Source organism: Mytilus californianus, unplaced genomic scaffold (assembly GCF_021869535.1).
Source record: "Mytilus californianus isolate M0D057914Y unplaced genomic scaffold, xbMytCali1.0.p SCAF_18, whole genome shotgun sequence".
Taxonomy (NCBI): domain Eukaryota; kingdom Metazoa; phylum Mollusca; class Bivalvia; order Mytilida; family Mytilidae; genus Mytilus; species Mytilus californianus.
Window position 1 is genome coordinate 6325462 of NW_026262666.1, and position 24434 is coordinate 6349895.

At 32.4% G+C, this 24434-nt stretch overlaps 1 protein-coding gene and 1 long non-coding RNA gene across 4 annotated transcripts in view; one reads left to right on the forward strand and one right to left on the reverse strand.

Moving 5' to 3' along the window:
- Positions 1-917: 917 nt before the first annotated feature.
- Positions 918-16300, forward strand: LOC127726754 (uncharacterized). 2 transcript variants are annotated; one of them, XR_007993676.1, is made up of 5 exons: positions 918-989; positions 5554-5707; positions 9036-9085; positions 11701-11724; positions 16262-16300. It is a non-coding gene; the product is annotated as an uncharacterized LOC127726754 (long non-coding RNA). The 2 variants fall into 2 exon arrangements; XR_007993675.1 differs by lacking the exon at positions 16262-16300 and having other exon boundaries at positions 11701-11894.
- A 5239-nt stretch (positions 16301-21539) lies between these two features.
- Positions 21540-24434, reverse strand: part of LOC127726626 (WD and tetratricopeptide repeats protein 1-like) — a 40532-nt gene continuing 37637 nt past the window's right edge. Inside the window, exon 14 of one of the 2 annotated variants that reach the window (XM_052234046.1) lies at positions 21540-21796. In XM_052234046.1, the coding sequence (XP_052090006.1) occupies positions 21608-21796 (189 nt within the window). In that variant the 3' untranslated portion in view covers positions 21540-21607. The remainder of the gene's footprint in view (positions 21797-24434) is intronic. The other variant, XM_052234045.1, reaches the window with a different exon arrangement.

The following is a 24434-nucleotide window of genomic DNA, read 5'->3' on the forward strand; positions in this document are numbered from 1 at the left end:
AACCCGGTGATTTCTCTAATTTGATAGGTCACATCCGGGGGGAAGGGGAGAAATTGTTTTTACGACAATTGGAACATATCCGTCGTCATCTGTGAAACAGATATTCCATAAGGGTCAACCAACTAGTGAACATCTCTTTTATGCGTGATACAAGTCGACCAAAATTGCGTGTTTGGTTAAAATATTCAATATCATTTCAATAAAATCAATACAATTTTGAAACAACATAATATATGTTAATATTTTTGTAAAATTTTGCAAGGACATCCTTAAACAACACAAATTAATATCTAAGGACAATTTAGGTTTTGGTTTAAGAAATGTTCTTGTATGTTGAATATTCAAAATCTGCCAAATTTACACAAATTGTAGTTTAAAGCAAACCGTCTTTGGGCTTTTGAAACTTTTTCCCATTTACGTTATACTGTTGTTATATCCTAAAGCTACACACCTACAACTGCCATATTTAGTGTGAAATATATTCAGGAAATTATTTGCCCTACTTCTTCACTTTGACAACTAATCAGGCATACATTTTATTAATATATATAATGTTTCAAAGTAATAGTCTTAATAAGGAATCTTGCAGATACAATGTGAATAACATTAACGATTTTCAATATTTTTCATGACAGAGAATTTCTTTACAGTGTCTTTTTGTATAAAAGAGGGACGAAAGATACCAGAGGGACAGTCAAACTCATAGATCAAAAACAAACTGTCTATAAGTGGCGTGTTTCCAAATAAGCATTAACAAAATATTGCAAAGGTCCTAATAATAGTTAAAATTCCAAAATTGTTCTTTGTTTTTTGCTGACCGCTCCAGCTCATTTTGATTCATCACAACTGATTCTTGCCAACTAATTAATTGTGCGCACTTTGATATTCATTTATATCACAAAGCATTTTAACTTTAACTTTATTTTATATTGTTAACATTTTTTAAATGTTGTGTGTCCTATTACATAGAAATATCTGGTAAACTTAAGGTAAGGTTTCCTAAATTCTTAATTTATTCTTACTTTAAACTCTCAGGTGAATTATATAATGTACATGAACAAATCTGAAACCGCTGTTATGTACTATAATTTAGATTTTTTACATTTCCATACGTTTATGAGTCTTATGTAGTTGAAACGCGCGTCTGGTGTAAAAGATTATAATCCTGGTATATTTGATGAGTTTTTTTTTATATCATCGATACCAGAATTTCAAATATTTCCGTCTTATAGATTGTAACAGGTGAAGATTTAGTCTTATTGTTTTAGTTTTCGTCAATTGTTATTTCTGATTTATCTGTATAAATAGAGAAATATAAATCCAATGCTAAGACAAGTTGTGGATTTAGCAGTCGAAAAGTATGAAACGGTCGATCATTTTTTATCGTCTTCAACCAATTGTCTTTTAATTATTGTTATTCGTCTAATTTAGATATTTCAAATACCTTTACATGTGGTTTTCCTTGCTTTCTTAACACCAAGGGTCACCAATTCATCAAAAGATTAGACTAAATGCATATGTAACAAGTCAAAGACCATTGTAATTAATATTAACATAGACTAAAAACTTTTTCTTAACTAAAAAATACTACGTATTTTCCTTATAATTCTGATTTTTTTGTCATACTTTGGTAAGAAAGATATATTTTTTTAGAAATTCACAGTTCAAAGTAAGTCCTTGATATATACCTAAGTGCATGAACACTGATTTTGAAGCATAATTACTTTGTTACTTCATTGACCATCCCTTTTCGGTATTTCGTATATTGGACGCATCTCATGGTGAATACAGGATTAATAACATAAACGGTACCAGTGTGATGCACCAGATGCTCATTTTGACAAATAATGTTTCTTCAGTTATACTCGAGACTAAAATATTGGAATATCCAAAATCTAATACAAATGTTGAACAGCGGATCAATCCAAAACGGACCTAAAGTATAGCCAAATTCTGACTAGGAATCAGAGCTTTGCATAGGGAAGATAGATTCCTTAATTCAAAATAATTTCTCAAATTTTATAACAACAAAATTTAACTAGACACGATCCGTATTTTTATGCCAGTACAATAAAACTTATTACAGAGCTGGAGATACCCTCGGGGACTAACCGTCAACGAGCATAGATATCGACCCAGTGGTAGTAATAACATAACTGTACCAACTTTGACCAATTATGTCTGTTCAGCGATGCTCCAGCCCAAAATATATTAAATATATAGATACTTTATTCTCTAAAAACTAAATACTAGTTTACAGAAAAAGTACAATTATAACATAAATACAAATACAATAGTTGAGGGTAAACAGACGCAGTACGATAATTAAAGATGAAGTAGAACTTTATGATGACATACATGTATAATAAACGGTTAAACTAAATATTAAGAAATCATTCTGGTGCTTTACGTTTACATGGAGGGACATAACTTTTTATTAATACACTTAATGAATGAACAGCAGAACAAATAATCTTGGAATATCCAAAATCTAATACAAATGCTGAAGAGCGGATCAAACGAAATAGGACCTAAAGTATATAATAGGCAAGTTCGGACAAGGAATCAGTCAAATTCGGATAAGGAATTAGAGTTTTGCATGAGGGAAATATATTTCTTCATTTCAAATAATTTCCAAAAAACTTATAACAGATAATAGAAATCAAACAATACCCGTATTTTCTTGTCAGTACCAAAGTACTGGCTACTGGGCTTGTGATACCCCCGGTGACTAACAGTCCACCAGCAGAGGTGTCGACCAAGTGGTAGTATCAACAGAGACGGTTCAATTTTGATGCACCCGATGCGCATTTCGATAAATTATGTCTCTTCAGTGATGCTCTCGACACCAAAATGTATTGGAATATCAAAGTTCTATATAAATAATGAAGAACAAATCAACCGAAAAGGACATAAAAGAAAGCCAAATAAGGAAACGGAATCTAACTTTTCGCATGAGAGAGAAATTTTCCTTAATTTAGAACAATTCCCAAAATTTTATAATGACAAATTTTAATCAAATATTATTCGTATTTTCATGCCAGTACCGAAGTACAGGCTACTAGGCTGAAGATACCCTCGGGGTCTAACAGTCCACCAGATTAGGTGACGACCCAGTGGTAGTAATAAAATCAACTGTACCAAATTTGATTTCGACAAATAATATCTCTTGAGTGATGCTTGAGGTCAAAAATAATATAGATCATCGTCCTGATAATTTTTAAATGTGGCCAATCAACAGTAAAAAGACCAGAGTGTCATGTTTTACTTTTGATAGAATAAGGCAATGAATCTGCAAGACTTTAATCGGTTTAAATATGCCATTCCTCCCTATCTTTTCAATGAAAGTCGTGTTCTCCGAATTTCTCTCTTCACCGGAGTTTTACATGATCTCCAACTCGGTTTTCGTAGATTTTTGTACTTAATTTTCAGTTTTTTGTGTAGTATTCAGTAGGCTTATGATTGTCTGATCGCTTAATGATATCAAATTTCATTTTATGTATTTTTTTATGGGTTTTGCTACTGAAAATTAATGTTTGCTAAACATTAGTTGCATTGATGAAAAAAAAAATTAATAGTTAGCCGATACATATTTCTACGAAAACAACTTTAATAAACCGCGGCCACTTAATGGTCTACAAATTTTTCTATATTTGTTCAAATGTTTATTGAACAAACGTTACTGTTATTTTTTTAAGAAAATGCAGATTTGTCATGGTTCTCATTATGGTAGTACTTTAACTATCCTATAAATATTATAAAATGGAATTGCATTACTCAATCTTTTATTATGTTTTCAGACGGGTTTTTTTCAGAGTTATGAACTAGCATTCTGATGACAATATGTATACACTCAAGATATCCTCGTGCAACTTTTTCTAAAGACTCATGTATCTGACTTTTACTAAATGGCTTTAACAATATTCCAATTTATTCTTCGAACTATTTCAATATGAATAAATGAACGACGGTTGCATTTTGTGCTCCTGTGCTGTTGTTTATTCTTTTGATAAATGGAGTTGTCTGTTTTTATCGGCTTTTATAGGGTTTTTTTACCCCCTTGGTACATGAACGATATCAATAATCATTTAAAACTTCTGCATAATTTTGGAAATATGATTTTAGAAGATAAGTACTTCTTTATAAGGCTAACATTTGAACAGAAGAATTTAGATTTAATGCAATCAACTGAATTAATTAAAAATTTAATGTATCACTCAATAACCAGAATACATACAAATGCGATGCGTTAATCATTTTTTACAAAAAAAAACAATGATATGTCAATACCATTCTGTTGATTAGGAGGATTATATGCCTGTCTAACAAATGAGATGTTTTTAATTCTGCGATATTTGTAAGACAATGTAAGATGCACAAAAAGTATAATCTTAAGTTGGATTTCCCCTAGTTAATTTACACGTGTGTAGTATATTATTTTACTAGAACGTAATACATGTTAAAGTACAGCATGCGTAAATCATGATAAATATCACAGGATCTTATAAATGTAAACATAATAAGCAGTATGTATGTGTCGTCTCTCATCTGTATTTATATTTAACAATAAGACGCAGAAGTGGCAAATATTAACTGCTCTAACCATAAGATTGAGTAAGTATGACAAACAATGCGTAAAATAAAGAAAATGGGATGAAAAAACTTAACTAGAAATATTTTTAATACAGAAAAGACGAAAATGGTTGTAAATATCCCAACCGCCTGTTTGAGCATAAATCGGATTAAGCTCTTCGTTTTAAAAGTATAATTCTGCGTTTGTCGCAATGTGCTGAACAGTTCCCATGCGATTTTCTGCATGACTTAAATGAAAGACTTTGGTCCTTTCTTCTTCTTTCTAACCATTTTCTCTACAAACATTTCATTAAGGAATCATTATGTAAAAAATGTGTATACGTTTATGAAGTTTGATTTTTTGTACACCCTGTAATGATTGTAACTTGTTTTGCAGTCTAATTTTGACGTAGAGATCTCCTAAAATATGTAATTTAGGTTTGATAAACTTCGTTATTTATCACCTGAAGTAGAGATGTTGTGGATTAATCTAAAGCACCCGAATAGCTTGTCTTCTGGGTGAAAGAAAAGACAATTCATATTAAATTTGACTTGAAATTAACTATTATTCTATCATTTTTCTGTCAAAAAAAGGAATATTGTTTTTATTTTCTTGAGAAAAAAAAAACGAAAACAGCTTGTTTTCTTCAAAGTGAGTTAGTCTCTATGGAACAAAATATTAAAATTTTGTTCAGCGATTATCGCCTTGTTATGTTTGCATGAACTGGAAATGAACAGAAAAGATTAATCAGTTGTTCTTAACTTTGAATTAATTAGACTTAATTTCCGATTAAAGACGAAACTTCCATTTTTACAAGTTGAAGGAGGATATTGTATATCCGTACTAAGTCATTTTTTTGTAATTGGAACACGAAACGTAAGAATATTCCCCCTGATTAATTTAAAAATTCTATTTTCATTCTTTCCAAAATATTATAACAATGAACGAAATCTGTCAGGAATATACCCTTATATTTTCAGTAAAGTGAGGAAACAACGACATATCAAGCAATGGGAGACGAATATGTTACACCGACAAGCGACGTTTCAAAAGTCAATAACAGTGACCCGGGAAGCAACCTTACGACGGTCGATAACGTTAAACTAGCAAGTGATAATACGAAGGACAATAACGGTAAACAGGCAAACAATAATTATAGAGAAGGGAAATAAATCGTCAAAGATGCCTAACAGTAAATATTTTTTTCGCACTTATTTTAGGTTACCATTTAGTAATGTAATATCTAAGGTTATATGAAATAGACGGTAGAGTAAAATCTGCTGCTTGCAAGAGAAGTATTGTCAAAATTTTAATATAAGCTCGAAGTGGAAGGGGAAATGCATCTTGTTTTTGTTTTGAGCCTCTTTGTTAACTTGTGGGAGATTGATAGTTTTGCAGCAACAGCAACAATATCGACACATTGAAAGTTGGTGAATATAATTATGATAATTGATATGAGAAAAAAGAAATAGCTAAGATGTCCATGTCACTTTACTAACTTGCATCACTTTAAATTTAAATTGTACTTTACTTTGCAGATTTCAATAAACGCAATCGAATGAGACTAATCACCCAATTTGTGGGTGCCGCAAGTAGAGCAGGCTTTGCTTACAACCTTTGCTGATATCCACCACCACCACCACCACCAAACCCCCCCCCCCCCCCCCTCCCGGCCCAGTTTTTTGTTGGAGTTCGTGTTGCTTAGTCTGCATTTTTCTGTGAAGTGTTTTGTGAACTTGTTTTTCTTATCTTCGTCTATCGTTTTTCAACATAACGTTGTCGATGTTTCTCGGGTTGTGGGTTTTGAATGTCCCTTTGCCATCATCCGCATCTTTTTTTACGAAAAAATCCTATGATTATCCTAGACACGAATCTACCCATTGACTGTCCATTGTCTTAATACCACGGTGTACACTTACTATTTTTTTATTAAAATATTTTCGAAACACTAAGGTTGAGCTACTCCAAGGCAGAAAAAGCCTCAGCCGTATTGCGAAATTTTTATTTTCAATGCTCTTCACCACCGTATTTATTTGGTCTTTTCACTCTTTGATTCGAGTGCCAATGATAAGTTCAATCTGTAATATTTTTATAATATATGCTTATTCATCATTAATATATAGCTAACTATTCCAAATTACCTGGACATTTTATTTTCTGAATTGAAAATCTTCTAATGTTGTTTATATAAATAATGCAAAATGAAATTGTTTATTTATATTACTGTCAGTTAGATCATTCAATCTTTTCAATATCGAAAACATATACAAACGGAATAACAACCTTATCGTGTAACACTTTTTTTCGGCAAATAGAAGATTGCTGGATTCATAATATGGTGACTTTAACAGCCATTTTAGTCGTAATTAAAACGTTGAGTGTATTAGTTGTATAAAGTGCCTTCTACAGCTTGGAGAATGCGATGATCAACGTAGCACACATCATCAAATCTTCAAGATATCTATATAAATGATCCTCTACTTTTCATACAACAGCAGTTTGGTATACATAACATCCATACGAGCCTATATGGAATAACTCTTTTGAAACTTAATCCAGAAAAGCGGTTCGAACGTATGAAATTGATAACGTGTTGTTTATCTTTTCTTTTTTTTTTATTCTTGATACAAAAGGTTCTTGAAAACCCCCGTTACAAATCCCTTATCTAATAAATTCACTTTACGACTATCGTTCCAAAAATTACATTTCACAGACATTGTTAATTCGTTGATATTATCAAATATGACAAAGAAGAGAGAACGGGTATTCTAAGTAATATATTTGTCAAATCTAAATTACTGTAAATATCTAATTATTTCTTTCAATCAGCTTTGAATACATTTAGTTATTGGTTGGTTTCCGTAGCTTTCTTGTCATATTACTGAAGGAACAGTAGCAATGACCACACCCGGTCTTAAGATTTCCTATTTGAAAGATCCCCATTAGTATATAATCCGGCTGAAGAACTAGTAGCTTTCATATATTCAACAATTTTCAACCTCTACGTTCTTTTTTATACACTATGCATTTCAACAGCTGAAAGAACATACTTAGTTTAGTCAAAACAACACCTTTAATATTGAAAGATTGATTGATTGATTGTTGGTTGCTTAACGTCCAGTGGCAAATATTTCATGCATGTTCAGGACGAGAACAAGTTAACAATAAATACAATAGGTAGGTCTTGTAATAGAGGCCATCCGGGATGATGGTCGGGGAAATGTGGACTGCCACTGGAAAATGAGGGTATATTGAATAGGGACAGAAATTTTGCCTTGCAACAGGCCACCTACGGAACCATCAAAGAGTTGTTACAAGGGTTCTTAATGTGTAAAGAGGGTGGCACTCTCTTTACACGAGGCATCGGATTTAACGTCCCCATTCTGAGCGGACGTGGCTGCAAACTTGTACATCCCGTACGGCCAAACGGACGCTCAACTTTGGCAAGCGTTTTATTGCCGGTCGGAAGAAGACCAAGTGACCATATTTCTATTCCCCAGTCACCCTTGGTGGTAATATTGAAACAATACTTTATTATATTAAGAAGATAAAGGAATAAAACCAATCATAATTACAGAAAAAAATCAGTTTTTATCATATTACCTACGCATGCAATTCATGTATTTTATTTCTAATATGAAATATAATATACATATTTCATACGCTGTGTGCGTATTTCAAACATGTGCTAGTAATCATCATTCATTGAAAATTCTATAAAACTGAGGAGATGTGATATTATTGCTAACCATCCTTCTACATGTTAAAAGACATAAAAGACACAGCTGTATACAACAGGCCACCGCGTGGCCTTTTTGCCATGTTAACAATCGACAACGTATAGTTAGCTATTCGAAGCACAAAGATTCCTGTACTTTGCATATATTTACGCACGATAATCGAACATGATTTTATTGCCACGTTACTTGTAGATGTTTAAGCAACTTTACATTTCATTTGTACTGTTTGGAGGATAAGTGTTTTACGAACCACGCTTATTTCAGTCTCTTTTGATATTTCAAGTCATAACTAAAATTAACAAAATCATTTGTCAAAATAACAAAGATTTGAATGAAAATCGACCGATAACTGTTTTTATATCTTGCTATATTTTCAACGCCAATGTTGACTGTATTTGTTAATGGAAAATTATATTTTAAATATTAGCAATGTTTTTTTAAACCGATGAACAAAAATTTGTAAATAGCACATTTCCCCAAGTCGCTTTTTTAAGACAGAATGAAACGCAATAGGAGGAGCTGATCATTTATTGTAGCTCATATCAATATGCCGTAAAATTAAAAGTATAGGAATAGGCAGAGCTTGCTGTATATAAATGATATGAAGTATCGCTTTCATTAACCAAAGTAATTTACATTGATTCTAATTATTCAGTTTTTTTTTTTTTTTTTGTGTTTGTCGTTTTGTTTTATAATTTACGATTTCTCTTATTTTTGAACAGAAAAAAAGATCGAGTATGCTCAAGCAAGAGCCTTAGCAGAAATTTTTAAGGTATGAAATATGTGAAATAATACGATAATTTATATTTACTCAGTATTGTTTACAATATTAATGTTTCTTAATGAATACAGAACTAGTTCTGAACATTAATTGTCATTGTGGGTATATATCATACTTGTAATATTAAATGTTGCTTTGCCCCTTTCTTTCCATGTCATGTAGGTCCATGTGCTTTCTTTTTAGCTCACCTGGCCTGAAAGTCCAAGTGAGCTTTTCTCGTCACTTGGCGTCCGTCGTCGTCCGTCGTCGTCCTCGTCGTCCGTTAACTTTTACAAAAATCTTCTCTTCTGAAACTACTGGGCCAAATTTAACCAAACTTAGCCACAATCATCATTGGGGTATCTAGTTTAAAAAATGTGTCCTTAGACCTCACTTGCCAACAAACATGGCCGCCATGGCTTAAAATAGAACATAGGGGTAAATGCAGTGTTTGGCTTATATCTCTAACACTAAAGCATTTAGAGCAAATTTGACGAATTAAAAATGTTCATCAGGTTTAGATCTATCTGCCCTGAAATTTTCAGACGAAGTTGGGTTGCTGCCCATGAATTAGTAATTTTAAGGAAATTTTGCAGTTATTGGTTATTATCTTGAATACATGTATTATTATAGATAAAGATAAACTGTAAACAGCTATAATGTTCAGCAAAGTAAGATCTACAAATAAATCAAATGACCAAAACTGTCAATTGACCCCTTAAGGAGTTGTGGCCCTTTAAAGTCAATTTTTAACAATTTTTTGTAAATTTTTTTTATCTTTTACAAAAATCTCCTCAGAAACTACTGAGACAAATTAAACCAATCTTGGCCAAAATCATCATTAGGGTATCTAGTTTAAAAAAATATGTCCGATGACCCCACCTACTAACCAACATGGCCTATATGGCTTAATATAGAACATAGGGTTAAAATGCAGATTTTTGCTTATATCTCTGAAACTAAAGTATTAAGAGCAAATCTGACATGGGGGTAAAAATGTTCATCAGGTTAAGATCTATCTGCCCTGAAATTTCCAGACAAATTAGACAACCCGGAGTTGGGTTGTTGTCCCTGAGTTGGTAATTGTAAGGAATTTTTGCAGTTTTTGGTTATTATCTTGAATATTATTATAGATAGAGATAAACTGTAAACAGCAATAATGTTCAGCAAAGTTAGATATACAAATAAGTCAACATGGTCAAAATGGTCTATTGACCCCTTAAGGAGTTATTGCCCTTTATAGTTAATTTTTAACAATTTTTTGTAAATTTTTATCTTTTACAGAAATCTTCTCCACTTAATCTACTAGGCCGAATAGAATTAAACTTAGCCACAATTTTAAGTATGGTATCTTGATTGAAAAATGTATCCGATGACCCTTTCAATCCAACTAACATGGCCACCATGGCTAAAAATAGAACATAGGGGTTTACTATAGAAGTCTATGGGAAAATTGTTAAAAAACAATTTCAAATGGTCACAAATTGAACACTAATTTAAATAATGATAAGGGGTCTTCAGTAACTATTGTAAGACTACACTGGGATGACCTGCTTTTAAATTAACTACTGGACCAAATTAAACCAAACTTGGTCTCAATCATTATTGGGGTATCTAATACTATGTATTATGATTTATTACTAGATCTATAATGAGATGATGAATCTGTAAATGTAGTCCTGAACAACATTCATGCTTGTTTCGGCAATCGCTTTATGGACGGGTCGTAGGCATTCCTAAATTTAACTTACCTCGAACTTCAGTAGTTTTGATATATCTTTTTACAGTTTTCCTCTAAGATATCAGAAAAATCATCTGATTGATTAATTTTCAAATTTTGTCCTATTGCCTATCATCTTATTTAAGAAGAGTCTGGATTTGCCTGGTAGATATGCATGCACAGCAATAGATGTCGACGCACAATGTCTTGCTACTTTGATAGTCATTAATATTTCCTCATTTGCTTTCAGCTATTTTATGTGATACATATGGCATCAAGTATTTGGACCCTTTTGTTGTTTCAATGCTTAACATATGGAAATTTTGAAGAAAATCCACAGCCTTTCCAATTGTTTTCATATATTTGACAGTTTGGTACCTAATCTATAGAGGATAACTGCATTATGTGCTACCAATGATATCCCTATAACAAGTTTTTGAATATTGATATTATTTTTTTTTAAATGGACCTATTCTGGTATGCCTTCTGGAGTGGCTCGACTTTATTGACTCAGCACGAGGTTTTGGGGAGTGTAAAGGTTGTTTAGGACTATAGCATAACACGACAAATCAAGCGAGTAATTTATGTATAAAATTTTATAACAAAAATCTTTGAAATAACTTAAGATCTTGGGTTGATTGCCACAAAATCCCCATTTTCCATTAAAAGTAATGAAACAACAAATATTGCTTTCAATGACGTTTCCCTTTAGTACATATACAAAATAGCACCACATTTGTATTGAGTATCTTTGCTGTTTTGAAATTATTGCACTTTGAAAATTTCGTAACACACAGACCTACAGAAAATACCTATAGAAATTAGAACATATGTAAATTGCAATTGTCGCTTACTTTGGACTGCAAACGATTACTACTTTTGTAACATGCCTTTTTTCTTTCCACAGAGCATCGATCCAGGGACACTTGATGTAAGTGGATGAGTATTAAAAGTTATGCTGTTGTTATTAGAGAAAGAGATATGCAAGCCTGAAGATAAGAAGGATCTAATGCTGCTGTTAAGGAACAGCTTATTGTTTTTTTTATTCTCAACACGGTTTTTTTTTTTATTTAATAAAGTGTGTGCAGCGAACATCCTTAAGGAAGTCTTAAAAAAAAAGCCGTATTTTTTTAAATTTGTAAATGTGAAATGATCAAAATAAGTCTGGAAGAAAACCCGCACAAAAACATTCACGCTGTTAACTCAAATCCAGATGTCTGCGATAAAACCTTTTTTCATCCTTTTTTATCTTTCAAAATATGTTGGAATACTTCACTTTACTTTTAACCGAAAAGCAGATAAGGTAGAAATATACAGTAATAGAACTTACATGAGCAATATGACAGGCGCCACATGTAGATCAGGCTCTGCTTACTCTTCAGTAGCACCTGAGAACACCCATTATCTTGTTTTAAAGGAGTTTATGTTGTTTTTGCTTAAGTTGTAACTGCTTTTCTTCATGCTGTTTTTGCTTTTTCAATGACTGCTTCATTTATACCAATAACAGTCCTGTCGTGAAAAAGTTTCAATTTCAAAATTTCACACTCGGTCAAGTTTTAGGGTTAGAAAATGTATATGACCGATGGTTTACGTATTTGATGACTATTAATCCGCTATCGTGTGATGCCGAATCGTTTGATATAACTTATCAGCGTTTTTTATAGGAGTAACACGACGGGTGTCACATGTGCAGCAGAATCTGGTACCTCTTCCGGAGTATCGAAGATCACCCCAGTTATAGGTGGTGTACGCTTTGCTCAATCGTTTGTTTTTCTATGTTATGTTTTATATATTGTTGTTTGTCTCTTAATTGTGTTAATTTTTGTTGTGTCAGTTTGTGTCTGACTAACGAGTTTCAACGTCCCTTTGGTAACTTCGCCTCTCTTCATTCAACAAAAGTAAAACTTGCATTATATTATTTAAATCAAATTTATCTATTAGATGAAGACCTTGAAAAAAAATTAATTTCGATCCATTTTTTAACAAGAATGGATGAAAAAATGTACAATATATGAGAAGCAATCACTTCAGATACACCTGTGTGAATAACAACAAAAACATAACACTGAAAAAAAAATACTGAAAATAAGGTTTTAAAAGTATCAGTCTGCTGATTAACTAATGTCACACTACATTTTTATGAGGATGGTGACTGCTCTTTGAAGTTAATGGAAGGAATCTCGTTAATAGTTGTAATATGTCATTTTATTGCTTTTGCACTATCTTTTGCACTATCTGCAGAACTGAGTGTAGCTGACAGGTCTTTGATGATTTCTTGTATAGACACCTGGTTACTGTTGAAGACTGTACGTTGCCATGAAGATGACTTTAACTATTTTTGTCGTTGGGTTGTTGTCTTGTTGGCATTTACCCATATCACTAAAATGTTAATGAAGACAAAATAGTATGCAATGTCTAGAACATATTGTGTACAGAATTTGAATTGAGAAGAAATAAGACAAGTATTTTAATGTTGTGAGCGACTTGATGTTCGTCCAAAGATAAAATACTTATTGCAATGACTGAACAACACAGATATAATTTAAATTAATAGTTATCAATACGTCCTTTAAGCCAAAATGTAGCTTTAAAAGTGTTATTTCCCTTAAATGCTAATTAAGTGAATAATGATTTGTATAAATTCCTGTTGATTAAATTACACTTTCACCTGCAATAGTGTAACCGCTAAAAGCAAAAATTATTTTGTACAAAACTAACTGAAACACATGTTGGTGTAAAGCGTTGAGATTTGCACAAGATTTCCGAACTTCTGTTAATAAAGGTTTTTGCACAATCCTATTGTACACAGTATGGGTTCATCTTACAAATCTAACATTTGAAGGGGCATTAGTTACGAGATATAAAAAAAAAATAAAATATGAATGTTTTTTGTTCAATCATTAATGAAAATGAAATAGAGAAATAATAATTCACTTTTGGAAGTCAGTTTGGTTTAATTTTGTCAAAATAAGCTAAGAAACATCGCTGATGAACTATTCACTTGTAAATGAATAACTCGACCTCATTGAATCCGTATTCATGTGACCTTCAATTTAACCGCTTAGCTAGAGATGGGTTACGATTGAATTAGGCGTGTTCAGTTATTAAATGGAAAAGAATGTTAATATTGAAATGAAAAAGGGTGAATTGATTCGATCCACAAAAACTCTTATACAGGTAAAACGATAATTAACATATATTTTTAACCAATAATACGAAATCAAACAGACCTAGAAAAATCCAATTGCAAGAGTTCGCTATCTATTCATATCTTTATTTATGTTTATAGCGGGTTATATGACCGTCGGCAGTCTTCGGAGGTCGCCTCGATGATTAATTAGATGGCGTCTAGACTAAAATACACACGAAATGTTGATACATTTTATCGAGCCCATGCATTGCAAATTGTTCATTTTAGACTTTTTGTAATTTGGATGTACGTTTTAGTATGTTATAAATCAAATATGAGAATTTGAGTCAAATTGGTGAACATGAATTTGACAGTTAATGTCCCTTTAAACTACACTTTAATTAGTTATCATCAAATCTTTGAATAAATTTATTCCTTTTTATTTGCTCAAGGTTGTTTCTTTTTCCTTTGCGTTCGCTTTGTTATAAATATATAATAGTCAATAGAAAACAAACGTAACAAGTTCAGAAAATCTTATAAAAATAAAAAGGTATCTTATGTTAGAATATAAACTTTAACAAGTTTAAACATATGAATGTCCTAAATATTTTTTTCGTTAAAAAATAAAAAATATCATGTGCGGTTTTGAACAGCAAAAATTGGCACCAAAATGTATGCATGTTAAGCTGATCATGAGAGGTTTTTTGTGTTTTGTTTTTAATTGCTTGCTTGTACATCTAGGTTTTGAAAATTACTTTACGTATTACTAATATCAAACAGATACGATATATGCCTCTTAATTGAAGTAATAAACTTACATGCTAAAACAATCTACGAATATCTATAGGAAATCGATGAAAATATTCAGATTGATTGATTGTTCTTAATTTGACTTGTTCCATAAATTTCATATATGTTCAGGACGAAAACAAGTTAACAACCAAAACAGGTAGGTTCAGTAAGGCTTTTGTCGGCTGTGTTGAAGGTAATACATTTAAACTGTCAACGGAGAATATGAGGCGCAGATTTAGTCAAAATTATTGTATTTAAGGAACTCAAGAAATAACAATGTGGTTCTTCTTTAACAGTTAAGGATATCATGCAATTGAATTATGGAGGTCATGAAATATATAATTATGGAATCCCATAAATATTTAGGATGTACTGAAATATGTAATGTTTACCGTTTATTTGTGAATATTCTAAAATATTTCAGAATATCCTCAAATCTTTTAATGGGGGTCCTGAAACATTTCAGGGGCTCCTTAGATACAATTATTTTTTTATTAAATCTGCCCTCATGGGAAAATTTATTATTTGTGGAGGATGGTTGAGGTAATGAAAAAGACGCTCTATATGTTATAAATTGTACTCTACAATGCTTAAGTATACAAGTGAAACGTCACACGTTCACGCGGTGTGTTCTCGGCGTGTTTAAAACATTCTAAAAAGTCCACAGAAAGATAAAATTAGAAATACAACACAATGTCAATGTAAAAACAAATATCAAATAAAAATATCTTGAAAGCTTGATGGACGAGTGATTGACTGTTCAATTTCCAATGGCAAATTAAATGCATATTCAGGAATAGAATATGATACTGTGATATGAGAATAAACCCGGAGTACTACTAAACGGACACACTGAGCTGAAATTTTAACTTGCTGGTTCACCAAGTAACAGTCCGGAAGAAGACATGTCATCCAAACCGGACATATAATTCTGTCTCTGAGCCGGTCAGTCTTTCTTACTTCTTAATGCCGCGTGCTTCGCGGAGAAAAAGTTCTTTTTTTCACCCTTCCGGTTTCGAACCCACGACCTCCCGCATTCGACGTTAAGACTTAACACGGGACCACCAATGCGATCCTTTTAAGCTTGAAAACTAGCCTCTTTCTACATAAAATATCAATCAATGTTTCCGTGTTGTTGTAATAAATTTTACACTTTCACACTACTTAAAGTTGTATTAAGATTGTACTTTGTTTTTAACGACTTCAAATATGTTATTGCATTATACATTAACATCTCTGAAATTGTTTTAAATACTGCTAGCAATTACTGAATTCTTTCAAACAATGTTGCATGGTCATACTTTTACTGATTTTGGCTATGAAAATATAAATATCGAATGGGCACTAAGGGCAATATTATTTTGTAACGGAAAACAAACCGTTAGGTAATTGAACATTTCATTAATCAATGATATAGATATATCGGGAGAAGACAAATGTGTTCATTGTTATCAGTGGTTATTAAGATTGAGAAGTAAGAAGTATTTAAGTTATAATTTCATTGAAATGTATGAAATTTATAAACATCTGATATATTTTTTTTCAGTTGTCTGCAGGGGTTTTTTTTCCGCAGATATTCGATGAGGTAATTTTGAATTATATAATTTGTAAAACTAACTTAAAGTACTGTCCTGGGTGGTTGCCGAATTGTCTCGATCTTTGTGTTTTACCGCTTGGAGAGCAGAAACTATGCACCCAGTGTCCCGTATTATTGTTTTGTCATAATTACACAGATATATTGTAGCAGACGTTTTAGATTTACATATATAACATCCTGTTCCCAAAATATAATTTTTCCAAATTTTCATTAAATGGTCTGTATGTTTTTATCCATGCACAATTCCAAAAAAAAGTAACAAAACCAGTAAGAAATTGTACAATAAATAAAAGAAAGTTGCCTTAAACTTAAGTGTGTATTCAAACACTTACTACAAAATTTACAGCTAGCCAGTTATCAAAGCTAGCATCCATTGGTTGACACACCAGTATTATTTATGGATCTGTATGCACAATACAATACAAAAGATAAGCGAAAGACACCAAAGGGATATCTAAACCCATGAGTCTAAGACAAATGGTTAAAAAAAACTAACGAAATGACAAGCAACAGTTTACAAAACACAACATACAAAACTGAAGACTGAGCAACACGATCTTAATGGCTCCCGACGTATATGTTGTTTATATGTGCACTAATGAAACCTAGCTTATGAAATATTGCTTTGTTTTAATGCTGAGAGTTTATATAGGTTATTCTGTAGTTATTTATAGTTTCAAGTATATTTTAGAGAGCAAATAGCGCACGTTTTACTTTAAGTTTAATATGTAGAAAATGGTGGATTAAAAAGTGTTTATAAATTGGCTATATAATTCCATGAAATTAATATTCTGTAATAAAACCAACTATCTATTTTAAAATATCTAACAAATACAAAATCGACGTGTTATGACGCATTAAAACACTTATGATGTCATTATGAAGTCATAATTGGGCACCCTTATGAAGACAATATCGATTTTACTAATTTTGTTTGCTAAATATTGATAGTTTTTGCTTCAAACAACATTGGCCACATGCAAGGATCACCATGATTACTAGTTAGGATGTGTATCTGATCCATATACATCTTTGTATAACAAATTTATTTTGTTTGAAGGATGAAGATTATATTATATTGCATGTTAAATATTCTCTTTATGCATTAAACAAAATCCCTATCACACAAAAATGTGTATCCTATGTTTACAAGTATTATTATATACAGTCGTTTGCTGCAGATTGATGATATGCTTAACAAAATGGGTCAGAAACAGTTATGCACTCAAAAAGTCTTTGTCAGTGTGTGCATAACAAATATATTTTTGTATTAGATTAAATTGTTAATTACCATATATGTATAATTATAAATATTTTTATTTTTTTGTTCTAGATACTGTCATTTAATCCTAAGTATCTTCTGTCAAACTTATACGCATATTCCTTGTATATTCCTTAAAGCACTTTTCTTGACCCTTTTTCAAATATGGCAACTTAGTTTTTCCTGATTTTGAGAGCAGTCGATGTGTTATCTGAACAAACAAACGCTTATTATCCCTATTAGCAGATGGTGGTATAAAGGGCAACTGCAAAAGCTTTGTTACATGACGGATTTCTGACCAATATAATAATAATTGCAGTTTAAAATCATGATGCAAAAATAATCCCCTGAACTTAAAACAATACATGTATCTTATTTTAACATATTTATATTGATACGTCAAGAAATATTTTGCGTTTTGCGCAATTTTATCATTTTTTGAAGATTTTTAATACTTGCAATTTTCTGTAAATATTGAACAATTAACATTTTAATTTTCGATTGATTTGGAATTATGGTATTATATCTATAAAGTGCATATGATACAAGAATCAGAAAAGGCAATTTGTTTAATTATTGCAAAATTAGGAATATTTATTCATGACCTTTGAACTTGATTCAACGAAAATTGCACCGTACTAAATATTGACGACCAGCCAATACAGAAAGTATTGATAATGAGCTTTCTAAAGATATATAGTATAAAATTGAGAATGGAAATGGGGAATGTGTCAAAGAGACAACAACCCGACCATAGAGCAGACAACAGCCGAAGGTCACCAATGGGTCTTCAATGCAGCGAGAAACTCCTGCACCCGAAGGCGTCCTTCAACTGGCCCCTAAACAAATATGTATACTAGTTCAGTGATAATGGACGTCATACTAAACTCCAAATTGTACACAGGAAACTAAAATTAAAAATGATACAAGACTAACAAAGGCTAGAGGCTCCTGACTTGGGACAGGCGCCAAAATGCGGCGGGGTTAAACATGTTTTTTGAGATCTCGATCCTCCCCCTATACCTCTAGCCAATGTAGAAAAAAAAACGCACAACAGTACGTACAGTAAAACTCAGTAAAAGAGAAGTCCGATTCCGATGTCAGAATAGGAAACAAAAGAAAATAAACAAAATGACAATAATACATAAATAACAACAGACTACTAGCAATTACTGACATGCCAGCTCCAGACCTCAATTAAACTGATTAAAAGATTATGTCTTCATCATATGAATATCAGGCACAATCCCTCCTGTTAGGAGCTTAGTATTATACCGTCATAAAATATATGAGAAGAACATAACCCGTGTCATATAGCTTTATGTTAGGTGGATGCACTAAGGTCGTTAACTACTTTATGGTCTATTAGAAAAATGTCAATCAACTAATGAGCAATAGGTGATGGTCAACTATATTTGGTATATGGAATGATTGTAAGGTGTATAAAGGTTTCATCCTATCTTGACCATGTTTTCATGGTTCATTGGACAAAGATAATTTTTCATGGTTTTGTCAGTTTATCAGATGCTATAATAATAGGTCAACTATATTTGGTGATTGTAAGGTGAAAATATCCGTCTGGCTTGGTTTATCTGACCTTAACCTTATTTTCATGGTTCATAATTGGTCAATGTTAAACTTTCGTGGTTTTTGTCAAATTCATCAGATACATAGGGGAGGGTTGAGCGCTCACAAACATGTTTCACCCCTCTAAATTCTTTATGTGTCTGTCCCAAGTCAGGAGCCTGTAGTCCAGTACCGATCGTTGGTTAATGTCTGTCATATTTGTTTTTCGTAAATTGTTTTGGAATAAATTAGGCCGTTAGTTTTCTCAATTGAATTGTTTCATATTTTTCATGTCGGAGCCTTTTATAGCTGACCATAATATTTGTGTTTCTCTCATTGTTGAAGGCCGTACGGTTGCTTATAATTGCTTACATCCACTTCATTTGAACTTTGGTGGATAGTTGTTTCATTGGCAATCATACCACATCTTATTTTTATATAGCTGGATCATCAAGATGTTCGACTTAACATCTTTCTAAATTGCTGACTACTATTCTTTCTACAGTAAAAGATGGCCTTCAAAAATATTGTGATGAGATATATTCAACCATTTGTGTCAATCAGATGTGGATTCCTAAAAATTCTTAAGATCTACTGGTAAATCGTAAATCACAATCTCTGCAATTTTGCTGCAACATTAAGACTTTTGATTTTTCTACGCTTTGCACTACTATTCCTCATGCCCAATAGATAGATCGACTTCACCATATCATTAAACAGAGCTTTTCCTATAAAAATGGGAATCGTAGATATAAATTTCTTGTTTTGTGTTATTAAGATTTTTATTTTGTAAAGAACCACACTGATTCAATAAGAAAATACACTGAAGATAATATTATCAAAATGCTGGACTTTTTTGGAAGATTGATATTTCAATGGGTACTAATTGTGCACCCCTACTGCACAATTTGTTTTTATACTCGAATTAAGTAGAATTCATTCAGAACCTTCTTAAAGACAAAAAGAAAAAGCACCTTGCGAAATTCTTTAATTTTACTTTCAGATATATTGATGATGTTCTATCACTGAATAACCCATATTTCAGTCATTACTTACATCTCATATATCCCAGTGAACTTGAAATTAAGGATACTGATACTAGAAGGACAGCTTCATACCTTGATCTTTTCCTCAATATTAACACAGATGGACGACTTTACACTAAAATCTATGACAAACGGGATGATTTAAACTTCCCAATTATCAATTTCCCATTTCCCAGCAGTAACATACCCTATGCTCCGTCGTATGGTGTTTACATATCTCAATTGATACGTTATGCTCGTGCATGTTCACACTATACGGACTTCATATACAGGAGTGTGCTCCTTATGCAGAAACTGCTTCAACAGAGTTATGAGAAGGAAAGATTAAAAATGACACTCCGTAAATTTTATTGACACCATCACGAATTGGTTGATCTATAATGTGTCTGTGTCTTAACTAACTAACGACATTTTTACCACGTCTTAGATTCTGGTCTGCTAAGTAATGAATTTGACCTATTCCCGAATATGACTCTTTTACCGAGTGTGAATTCCCATTGCTATACGACGTGTCTCGGTATTTTTAAATCCAACATTAATGTATTAAGTTATGATGTTTCTTTTGTAAGTCTGGTTAGGTATTGTGTTATGTCTTATCGTTTGTGGTTTGAATTCTGTATTTTCGGTACACTTCACATATCTGTCCTATTTGTCAGTATAGTCGAGTTACTCGTGGTTCGTCTACAGTCTTTTTGTTTTATGTTGTTTGTTTTCAAGTGTGTAAACTGTTTGGTCTTACATGATCTTGCCTTATATTACAATTATTTTATTTCTATTTTCTATATGTATGTAAAAGTTAATATCAGCTATTTTATTTATATTGTTATAAGTACCAAATAGTTATAGTACTTTACAATTACAGTACATATTTGCTACTTCAGATTTATAGTAATAATAAAGAACTGAAAAAATACTGTTCTGAAAAAAGTACATCATTGTTTAGTACTTGTAAAGTACTTAATTTTTCGGGTACATTTTCAGTACTCCAGAATTATAGTAAAAATGTAGACTTGTTAAATTATTGTACTGAAAAAGTTGAATAATTTTGTAGTACTTAAAAAGACCTAAATCATTTAGGTACATTTACAGTACTCTAAAATTAGAGTACCAGAAAAGTACCCATGCAAAAGTAGCAGTGTATTCAAGTCAAAGGAAAGCATGGATCAATGATCTTTTCAATTTTTAATTCAAAACATATGTATGATTCATACTTGTCATACAATAAAATAAGGAAAGGGGATAACAAAAATCTACAAAGCAATGAGGCCCTTATATAGGAGGACAGCATATTGCTATTCAGTCATTTAAATAATTATGTTTCATAATCTGGGTTAACAACACCACAATAACAATTCATATACAAAATACAAGTTTTAAACTTAATAAACTATCTTAAATTATTAATCTATAAATCAAGGCAACTCAACTGGGTCGGCAATTAACCCCTTGGTCACCTCTCTGTTCTTCTTCTTCGTCTACATCAAACACTCCAGTGATCCGGTATCCCATGTTCATTAGCATGACCTCTAAGGGGCCAGCATTCATTCTCTTTTGATTGGCTAATGCTGCGTCATCTGAGTTATCAATTTCTCTTTCATTCTTTGAACCATCCTGAAAGATAAGAAGTTCATCATTCGTAATTTAGAATTTATGCAGACTACCTTTCCAAGTAATTACAGAATTAAAATTAAATTTAAAAACAGAATGACCAGAGCTTACATTTAATAAATGGCAAAATCCATAGGTTGCTGCAAGATTCTCATCCATTCAGTCACGTCTCAGTCCTTACAGCTGAAAGGACGTGCTGGATCAGCTCCTGGTTACCCGTTGGCTACAACATGTTACGCTGCCCAGATGGTTCAACGACAAACTAGCTTATGATGTTACCTTACAAGTAGACCCGCGTTAGCGACACTCTGAAACCCATTGTGGATGGGTGAGTGTCACATGCTGCCCAGACGTCCGAGGGCTATGTGTATTTAGCTTCGTGGTTAGTGGGCTGCCCAGCTGATCAACCTGGCCCTGAAAACAGCCGTTGTGGAGTTTCGACTGTAAAGAAACAACAAAATAGTAAACAAACCAAAAACAACTCAGCAAAACCAAGATGGCGACCTATCAAAATGGCGTCTTCCACCTGTTCCTGACCCACTGCAGAAAATATTTTAATGCTCACCAAACGCCTTCGGGCACCGAGCCGACCGTGCGAGGGATGTACATCCAGTCAAGGTCGTTAAACACTTCCAGTTAGTTAGGTTGCTGCAAAACTTCTATATGAGGATCTGGATGGGGTACTAGTATTTCATTCTTTTGTTCTTTATTTCTGTAGACCTTTTTTCTAGATATTCTAAATCTATTTTGCCCATTATTCACTATTCTTTATGTTTTGATACCTCAGTTTTATCTATTCTTTATTTTCTTTTTGCCTATTTCTCTCTATTCTTTAATTTTCATATTTATCCTTTTTGACTCAAAACTAAAATATGTGCAGTCGCAAGTAAATTCCAAAATCGTTGCTAATTTTAGTAAGTTTTCTCATCCTGTAAATTCAGAAATTTCATCGGTTTCTATATAAAACTCTGAAAATAAGACAGAAGATTGTGCCTTAATCATGTTACTATGACATCGAAAACTCAAATCCTCCGAAAACGAAAAGTTACAGTCCTATGCAAACAAAAACCTACAATACATGGTCAAAACAGTCTGTCTTTGTACAGGGACAAATTAAATCATTGTTGGTTCAAATAAAAAAAAGACAAAATTTTCATTCCAGAAACTAGATATACATGTTATTCATATAGGTATACTATGTATTAAAAAGGGTTAATATTTTCATTTTTTTTACCCAGTCTTGTATGGAGGATGGTTATTCATTTATTTATTTTCAATGTTATATATCTTAAAATTACTATATGATTAATACTATATATAAATGTATATGCTCGAAAACGGCTCTTTATTTGGGTCCCGGTAAAGTGAGAAACGGAACAGAAACGAAACAGAGCGAAACGAAACGAAACAAAGCGAAACGAAACGAAACATGGCGAAACGAAACGAAACACGGCGAACCGAAACGAAACATGTAATTTGAGAAACGAAACACAACGAAACGGAACAAATTCTGTATTTTAAGGAACGACCCATAGAAAATCTTCCTAAGATCAATGCGGGTTTAGAAGGCCCTTTTGATCGAAAACATCTAACTGTTTGCTTAAAGATCGTCAATATGGACAATGACGCCCCTTTTCTTAAAGCCTGGATCTGTCTCTTGATTTGTTTTTTACAGAAGATCTGATTTAATCTCGAAGACACATTACATAATGGGCTTAATTTCACTAATTGAACTACGAAAAGAACGCATTACTTACGCTTCATTTTTGACTTTTTTTTATAGTCCCACACATTGTTATCGTTAATAATATTATGAACTATTGGTACGTATAACTTTTCATTCGATCACATCTGTTAATATCTTATGCATGTCTTATCTGCTTTTGCAACAAAATAAAAGAAGGAGAATGTCATGGCATGGACTGCCATAATAAAAAAATCTCTTCAACTTAAAAAAAGTATAAACGAAAAAAAAAACAAGTATATGTATCCGTAGGACAGTATGACTCGCTTAAAATATCAAATTTTCATGCTCATTGAATTCCTAATTTGGCAAATATTTCAAAAAGACCATTTTATAATGAATATGTGTATAGTTTCAAGTTGACGTGAACACAACTCCATTGTAATTGAATCTACGATAACAAACAACATAAACCTAGTATTGGACGGACGGACTGACGGACTGACGGACGGCAGCACACATCAGAAAATATTATGCCCCACTACCGTAGTGGCATCAAAATCCTAATCACTAAGGAATGAATGGCCAATTTTGTTTCAGGCGTATATTCAGACGATCCACAGTAACGGCCATTCTAATTATAATGTTTCCTCATTGTTGCACGTGACAAGAAGCCTTAATTTTAGAACAGACTCTAGCATAGCTGACGCACCTAAGTCTCGCATTAAACAAAAAAGTGTATTAATTGCAACTAATGCACGATGATACCCATGTAAATGGTGGGTTATTTTTTTCTAAGTTGAATGGAATATTCGGTGTTGGTAATGAAGAAGACCAAGATCCGGCTTTGCAATTGTAGTAGCCTAAAAAAAAATACCAAAGGACGCACTGAATCTGACCAGAAAACAGATGGAGTTATAATAACTGATGGATGAATAGTATTCCATGTTTGATTTA